The sequence below is a fragment of the Lactuca sativa genome, chromosome 5, assembly GCF_002870075.4.
Source record: "Lactuca sativa cultivar Salinas chromosome 5, Lsat_Salinas_v11, whole genome shotgun sequence".
NCBI classification, from domain to species: domain Eukaryota; kingdom Viridiplantae; phylum Streptophyta; class Magnoliopsida; order Asterales; family Asteraceae; genus Lactuca; species Lactuca sativa.
Window position 1 is genome coordinate 314,022,062 of NC_056627.2, and position 8,604 is coordinate 314,030,665.

The 8,604-nt window shown below is 30.9% G+C and overlaps 1 protein-coding gene, 1 long non-coding RNA gene and 1 other non-coding gene across 3 annotated transcripts; 1 reads left to right on the top strand and 2 right to left on the bottom strand.

Moving 5' to 3' along the window:
- Positions 1 to 1,141, bottom strand: LOC111887934 (uncharacterized). Its single transcript, XR_002848954.3, has 2 exons — positions 714 to 1,141; positions 1 to 261 (listed from the first exon to the last, which is right to left on the bottom strand). It is a non-coding gene; the product is annotated as an uncharacterized LOC111887934 (long non-coding RNA).
- A 4,224-nt stretch (positions 1,142 to 5,365) lies between these two features.
- TRNAH-GUG (transfer RNA histidin (anticodon GUG)) lies at positions 5,366 to 5,437 on the bottom strand. Its single transcript has one exon. It is a non-coding gene; the product is annotated as a tRNA-His (tRNA).
- A 77-nt stretch (positions 5,438 to 5,514) lies between these two features.
- LOC111887954 (uncharacterized) lies at positions 5,515 to 8,039 on the top strand. The gene is made up of 9 exons (XM_023884087.3): positions 5,515 to 5,731; positions 5,846 to 5,908; positions 6,027 to 6,082; positions 6,905 to 6,998; positions 7,102 to 7,162; positions 7,271 to 7,352; positions 7,494 to 7,549; positions 7,678 to 7,741; positions 7,855 to 8,039. The coding sequence occupies exons 1-9, from the start codon at positions 5,588 to 5,590 to the stop codon at positions 7,913 to 7,915; spliced, it is 681 nt and encodes a 226-aa protein (XP_023739855.1). The 5' UTR covers positions 5,515 to 5,587; the 3' UTR covers positions 7,916 to 8,039.
- The last annotated feature ends 565 nt before the right edge of the window (positions 8,040 to 8,604 follow it).

The following is an 8,604-nucleotide window of genomic DNA, read 5'->3' on the forward strand; positions in this document are numbered from 1 at the left end:
TAAATGAACAACATAAATGAATTTTCATAAACAGAATTGAACGAACAAGACCATTGTTCATGTCCGTTCATTTAACTAAATGAAAGAGAATTTGTGTTCATGTTCGTACATTTATTAAATAAACGCATAAACGAACTTTTCGCCGAACGGTTCACAAACAATTCACTGAACTTAGGATTTGTTTACAGCCTAGTGGGTTGGGGGTTGGTAGTTTGTTTTCTTTCAATACTTTTAAGATCCACATCTTGAAGTAGCCCAAACCTGTTTCAAATGTTATGTTAGAGAGTCCCCAAATGATCTAAGTGTGTGAAGTTTGTAAAAACTTGAGAAATGTTCCATTAGGTATGCATCTAATTTTGGAAGAAAGATTATAAAATGCTGGATAAACAGATAACAATCATAACATAACCACAAAAGCTCAAAATAAGTTTATTTAGATTGTTTCAACAACATTGAACACATGAACATTTAGCCTAAGAACATCTTGCCTATTAAATATTTTTGAAGGAAGTCGATAGCATCGAAGCTATAGTGCAACTATAACATATACGAGCCTAGAGAGTGAAATTAGGATTTTAGGGTTCCGATTGATCTATTTCGATTAGGAATTTAAGAATCGGTTTTGGGGAATTGGGGTTTCACAAGATTAGGGCACTGCTTTAAAATTTTAGAACCTAATTAATTGGTAAGGTCAAAATGTTGAAAGAGTTTACCTCATCTTTACGAAACCTAAATCACACAACCCGACAGTCCATGAGCAGGTTCTGACGGCAGCCAACTGCTCCGGCAACACCATCATCTCCGACAATGCCTTCGTTTTCAAAACTAGTGATTGTCTTCAGCTGATCTGGACCAAACAACTATCTCTATAACTCATTGTATTGAGGTGGAAAGCTTATTAACAACCTCTAATTTGTTCCTAAAATTTCATCATCGGCAGCCAATTTGGAAGTTGAATTTGACTTTCGCTGTGTGAGAAACCATTTGTAGTTCACGTCGGACTCCATCAGAGATCTCACCGTCGTCCATCGCCACGGCTGACTCCCCAGAGAAGCATAAAGCTCATTTTCACCTTTTTTTTTTCTGCAAGACATCTTATTTTTCCTTTCACTCTTCGTTGATTCTTCAAAACTCAAAAAAAAAAAAAAAAATAGTTTTTCACTTCTTTTCATTTTATCACCAAAAAAAATTAATTTAATTTAAAAAAATTATAATTTAAAAAATAAACTTAAGTAATTATAGAAAATAATTAATAAACACAAAATTTTGAAAAATAAAAATATTAAATTATTTAAAAATACAAATTACATAATAAAACCAATAAAACACAATTAATAATTACATAATAAAAAAACAAAACATTATTAAAAACTATATCACTCTGAATCGTCCTTCAGATCGTCGTTGGAAGTCTCGTCCGAATCATCTACGAACATATTCGAATCTTCATCGGATTCGTCAAAACAAATCATCGTGCCACTTATCGACCTAAGACATGAGACGGTATGTTAGTCATGTAAATATGTTTCATCAAATTAGCACAAAATGAGTGATGAATGTCGCGGTTATGTACTTCTTTTATGTTTTCCCTATATTATTTCATACCAAGAGCCACTCTTTTGGCGGTTGACAAAACTTCATTTTCATCTATTGACATATCGTTTTTCCTTCATCTTCTAAAATCATATTACATAATATGATGCACACATACAATATGTTTTGCAACATTGCAACTTCATATGATCTTGTCCCGACTTCCAACACTTGTCAACGCCTCTTAAGTATGCCAAATGTCGCTCCACATCTTCCTAGTTGATTCTTATGCATGCTTAAACTTTATTTTTATTTTTTTTCGTCGTTCAGACATGTGAATGATTTCATAAAAACAAATAATTTAGGATATATCTTAACCTTTAACGTTGCAAGCTTCATATCGACTAATGATATGATTATCATTTAAATGATTTAATTATGTAAATCCTCCATTATTTAAATATCTTAATTAATTTAAGACCATTATCTTAAATTTTAGGATGTTACAACAAGGCTCGATTTTATGATTTGCATTTTTTTTTCAATTTTTTAAGGTGTCATCACGAGCCCTCGTCGAAAAAAGAGTATATATATATGTATATATATATATATATATATATATATATATATATATATATATATAGGGTTAGGTTATTTTGTTTTCACTATCTATTGTGTGCATGTATGACTGTTCTGGACCAATCATTTTAGTTATTTTAAGAAAGTAATTAATGCATATTACATGTTGAAGATATAATAGGTATTAATTACATCTTCAGCATTTAATAAGCATTAATTACTTTCTTATAATAACCAAAATGACTGGTCCATAATCAGTTATACATGCACACAATAGATATTGAAAACATTTGAACCTAACTTTATATATATATATATATATATATATATATATATATATATATATATATATATATATATATATATATATATATATATATATATATGAGATGTATTTTATGTATAACAAAATTAGTAATTGTGTAAGTACTTTGCTATTTTTAACATCTTTCCATGCAAAAAAGACGAAGCAAGTTAAATAACTTCACCTCTTTATTACTATCATATTTTGGGTCCAAAGCGAAAGAAAAAAATGTGTCCTTAAATTACACAAATATCATCAAGTTTTTTATAATAAGTCAATAATTAAAAGAAATTAGTTGTACCATCTTCTAAATATAATATTTTTCATAAAAAAAATTTGGACCCCTTTAAAAGATGGGTCCTGAAGTGTCGCTCCTATCACACACCCTCTGGGACATAGACTATCACACACCCTCTGGGACAGACCTGATTATCATGTCCATTTCCTTCATTTTTTATCCGCTCAATATGTAGGTCAAAGTTATCGTCTTCTTCATCTTGAAGCACAATTATCATATGTGGTTTTTTGCATCCACAAGAATCCTCAAGATTGATGATTTAAATAACTAGCTATTAATATTGTTCAATACGTAATTTTATGACATGATATAACATGTTTTAGTTTTTTACCGAATTTTTGTGCTGATTTCACTTAAATTTCCACATGGCAATCTTAGTCTATAATTAATTTAATGTATTTCGTATAATTCGTATAATAATGTTTTCTTTAACTTCCATTTCTTTGATGTTCTTTGATTTTGTCCATAGATACGTAACAAGCAAGTCTTCATGGTATCACACATGGTTAATGAAAACATTAGTATACAATACACGGAGTAGGAAAACAATTTAACATATACAAAGATGTAAGAAACAATCGGTTGGCTTTATACGTACTCCCAAAATTATGCAAAATCAAAAATTTAATATAGAAGGAAAAAAGACTAGAGTTTTTATACGGGGAGGCCAAATGATTCGACAAATGAGCCCATACTCTAAATGTTTTTTTAGCATTAAACACTTAATTAGATTTAAGTCCTTGTGGACCTCCATGCTATTATGGTTTATGATAAATAAATAATTTTCTCTTGTAAGTTGTAAGAAAATTTCGTTGGAAGGATATAAAGTCAAAGTCCGACATGGTGAGTGGCAATTGGGCTTTGCAAGCTTTGCATTTTGTCATAAATGGCCATGCTTGGAGTAAGCTGTAAAAGGGTGGAAAGTCAATGTCCGAGCATATTAACATCTAAGCAATGGTATAAATAGTAAAACTCATTTATAATGAGAAAAAGCTCACGTCTCCACCATGGCTTACATGCGTTAATATACATATATATTATTTTGGAATTATTAATACTACAAAGGTACACCATTGTTGCAAGAATTTGGCTACTAAATTCTTCATAGATTTTTTCCAAGATCGTAAAAAACGTTCGATGTTAGTTAGTCGATGGACTGAAGTTAAAGGATTAATCGGCTAAACAGAGATTAACTGAGGAACCTAAATTGCTAATTCGTTGAAGTAAAAAATTAAATATGACAATTTTCTAAATATCACATGTATCATAACAAAATTGGTTAAATAAGATTAATACAACACTAATCATTCCTCAAATAGTTCCATTGAGATAAAAGTTCTTCAAAATGTTAAAATTTCATCGTTTGCTATTGCTTCGCTCGTTATGTAGGCATAGATTAATCGTTAGGCGACTTCTAGTCGGTTGTGTAGCACCTAGTGACTAATCAGAGATTAATCAAGACCCATTTGAGATTTTTACAACACTATTTTTTCCTGATAAAGATAACACATTCAGTCGTTCACGATACTACAATAAAATTGAATATAATATCAACTAATCTTTGGGTATTCCATAAATTAAAAAGAGAAAGAAAAATAAGGACATTCACAAATCAACTCACTAGTTGAGGGCACTATTAGGAGTTCCTATCGGGATCATTGTGATGCGTCCCCTAACCAATTTAATGCCAGTCTTGAAAATAAATCAAAGTCTATCATATAACATTATTGACAATTAATTGATCATCATTTGCTACCTCTTTGCTAGCATTTTTATTTCATTCAGCCGTTCAAAAAAAAAAGATAACCACAAGTATGACCAAATTAAATACCATTATTGTTCTATTTGTGAATCCATGTTTAACAAGTTGACCATATCCAAGCAATTTTCTACCGGTTTTGAAGTTGAAAATTATTTGTTTTGTTGATGAGTCTTTATCATGAATATCTGGTCACTTCAACATAATTTACACATCAAAAATGAAGTACAAATTCAACTTCTCTAAATCGACACTTTTCATAACCCTTTTGCAAAGAAAAAGAATTACAAAATACTAGGGGTGTCAAATCGGGCAGTCGTGTCGTGTTTTTGTCTGACACGATACGACACGACAAGATTTTGTATAACACGAACACGACATGACATGATGTCGTGTTTTTTTTTTCATTAACACGAAAACGAACCAATTAAAACACGACAACACGACACGACACGACAAAAATAAAATTATATAACTATTAGTGTATTTATTTCATATTTAAAAATATATAACACAAAAAAACGACAACCATGAAAAACACGACAACCACTTGCTTAATCATGTCAATTTATGAACACGAACACGACACGGCATCGTATTTTTAATCTTGACACGTAAACGACACAAACACGAATTCAAATTTTGATTTTGTCCCAATTTCATTTCGTATATTTTTGTCGTGTCGTGTCATAAATTTACAACCCTACAGACAAATTAATAACCTTGAGTTTTGCATAAAATTAAACTGTATAACATAACATAATAACACAAAAAAGTCCGATCAACAACCTTGCTATAATCACCACAAAACATATTTAGTAAAAAATATTTTTATTTTCAAATTCGATCCCAAATAACCTCGAAGCAAGATTCAAATAGGAAATTAAAAATGTGTGGCTGCTGGGATTCGAGCCCAGGTCTCCACGGCCACAACGTGGAATTCTTACCACTAAACTACAGCCACAAGGTGTTAATATGTTAAATAAACATCATTAAATAATCTGTGAAGGATTCTATTGTTATAAATGCGGGTTTACCGGTAGCTCCACTGCTCGGAAAAGGGCGGATCATATTCGTTCCAATCACATTAGGGTTTTTCTGGATCATCTTGGAAATGGCGAGAAATTGCAGATTCATCACAATGATCAGCACTTTTAATGTCTTATTAGCACTATTATTATCGTCGATGATTTTGGATTGTGCGGCTTATAGACCTGGAGACATCGTTCCGATGAGCAAAATGGGTCAATATCACTCTGTATATACTCTCCGTTTCTATAATTTCTCATTGCTTTTGTACTATATATATGATAAAACTCCGAAAATCACAGATCTTATTTGTTTTTGCTGATGCTGCTACTTGATTCAACAGTCACGAACGGTATGGCATGATATGATTGGTCGTCACTGCCCGATCTTTGGTGTAAATCGTGAGGTAATTTTTCCAGTTTCAGTATGTATCGAATTAGTTTTCATTACACAATCGCGAATGCCCTTAGAATTCTTAAACTTCTATAAATTTTCATTGGCGTTATTGTTTGGAATGATTTTAGGTATTGGTTCCTATATCTAAACCAACTGGTTTCACCGGAGCTGATCCTTACAAAATGTGAGACTCCTTTGAATCAATTGTATGGATATGGTATTCTTTCATTTGTGTTGCAAATTTCTTTGACTAGGAGATGATTAGCATATATAAGCAGGGTGTTGAAGAGAACTGTTTGCTCATAGAGTCTTCCATTTTTGAAACTGAGAAAAGTATATATAGGAACACTGGAAAAACTGATATCCAATTAGTAAGGAATGCTATGTGGAGATTACCAGAGGTCTTATGCTTAAAGACATGATATAACCAGAGGAGTAACACATATAAGGCTGCATTTGTTACACTGAATAGGACTGGACTGTGACACTTTCTAGGGCTATTTCCAATGATTTTGATGATGATGAGGGCATTCATGTCTTTTGTCCCTGTCCAACCTTTGTTTCACCTTGTTTGATTTTGATGGACATTTTTGTATCCAAATACATGCATATAGAGAACCTAAACAAGAATTCTTTTATCATTGATTTCATAAACTAAATGAGGCATCCAACTCTCATTTCTATTTCTTTTTCCATTCTTGGCACATTGTAGATCCAGTTTATGCCTCCATTTATCTGCTTTCATTGTCTTTGACTCTTTATTTAATCATTAAACACACACAAGACAATTGGATTATTCCTCTTCATTTTAGTAAAATCATTCAACACTTGTAGCATGAGATTCTCCACTAAGTAATAACATAGTTTTGTTAGTCATATTCATCACAAACCATCTATACAAAAACAGGACAAAATTATCTCGGGTCAACCCGACCCAACCCATTTTGACCCGTTTCAGAAAGTAGAATTACCCGATTTAACCTTTTGAATGAATAAATAAATGCAGATCATTTCAAGTTGGAAAAGAGAAGTATTATATCCCATGGCTACTTGTTATAAACCGTAAAAGTTCTGAGGTCCCAATGATTGATGTGCATTTGGTAAGCTTCTTCTTTAACATGTAATTAAAATATAATAAATAAAACATTATTATTTATCTTTTTTAATATATGATCATGGAATTTTACTTTGCATTTCATTCAGAGGTACTCAGGAAGTGATTTTCTTGGTGTCACAGCTAAAGTTCTAGACATGCCACATAACTGTAAGTTCCCTTCATCTTTTATCTCACATTTTTTATAAAAAATAATATTATTTAAATTTATGCTAAACACAAAACAAGTTGGAATTTACATAGAATGCTTATGAGCAGATGTGGAGCTTCATTCAGACATTGGGAAGCAATTTTGGGATACACAAATATGGCCAAAACATGTGCTTGTTAGATACACATGGTTAGATTTATGTTATTATTATTATTATTATTATTATTGTATTTCATTTACTTTTTCCCATTTATTATTTATTTAATAATGGGTCAAATGTTTAGACTATTCTTTTAATATCATATTATTATTATTTTTTATTATATTTAGGGAGGAACAATCAGAAATAGATGTTGCTTCTGGGTTCTATGTTCTCTTTGGATCAGGTAAATAAACTTACTTTTAATAACATTAAAATGGCAAAATACATAAAAGCAAAAAATTAATATATGTAAATACATATATTTTTTGCAAAAATCATTAGTTTTATATTGTTTTTGTTGCTGATGAGCAGGGCTACTTATGTCATTTGTCCTTTCTATTTACATTTTGCAATCTTCTCGTGATAAAATAGAAAGGTAAAAAAGTTTCCTTTTTATTTCATCATTTAATAAAATGATATTATTATTATTATTATTTATTTTCTCATGAGGTGACACAAGTAAAAATGTTTGTCTGGTTTTTGTTGTAGGTTTGTTAGAGAGACTGTAGCGGAAAGTAGTATGCCTGGGGGAGTTGCAAAAGTTGAATGAATCAGTCTTTTATCAGATAGTTAATATGTTGATGAGTAATATTTTGTATGAATTTTTACTAGAATTAAATTTTAATAGCATAAACAATTTTTTTTTTTTTATGAAATTAATTGTTTTTGACAAACTATTGTGTGGGCGAAGTTGGGCCAGAAAAGGCCCAATATATAGTTGATTCGGGGTTTGGTTGTGTTCAAAATATCTAATACCAAGATGTAGATAATGATGGTTTTAAAATAAATCTGATACAAAAACTAGTATTTTATAATCAAATCAAATAAAGTAATATATACTTGATTGGAGTGAGGTTTTCAACAATTTTAATAAAAAGTTAGTTATGTTCAAGTTGACTTATTTTGATTCGCTTAGTTGGTGTTTGGATGACATTATGTGCCAAATGCATTTTTGGATTCGTGATGATCAGTCGTTAGATCATCATGAATTTGTTTGATTTTGGATGTGAGGCTTAGGTATTGACGAGGTGCTAGATATAGTGGTATGAATTATGAAATAGTAAATGTTTATGGTCTTAAATAATAATAATAAAAAAGAATGTAGAGATACAAACATGATTCGGTTTAGGTGGTATCTTATGAATGTGATTGTAAGGTCCCCGTTTGATAGTTTCAGCCTGGAAAAGTGCTGTCCGGTAAAGTGCTGTCTGGGAAAGTTTTCTGACTGGAAAAGAAACA

Excerpts from the sequence above, each read along its gene's own strand:
- LOC111887954 (XM_023884087.3), top strand. The coding sequence starts at position 5,588 with ATGGCGAGAAATTGCAGATTCATCACAATGATCAGCACTTTTAATGTC. Across the intron at positions 5,909-6,026 it reads TCTTTGGTGTAAATCGTGAG|GTATTGGTTCCTATATCTAA; the intron begins GTAATTTTTCCA and ends GAATGATTTTAG. Across the intron at positions 6,083-6,904 it reads GGAGCTGATCCTTACAAAAT|ATCATTTCAAGTTGGAAAAG; the intron begins GTGAGACTCCTT and ends AAATAAATGCAG.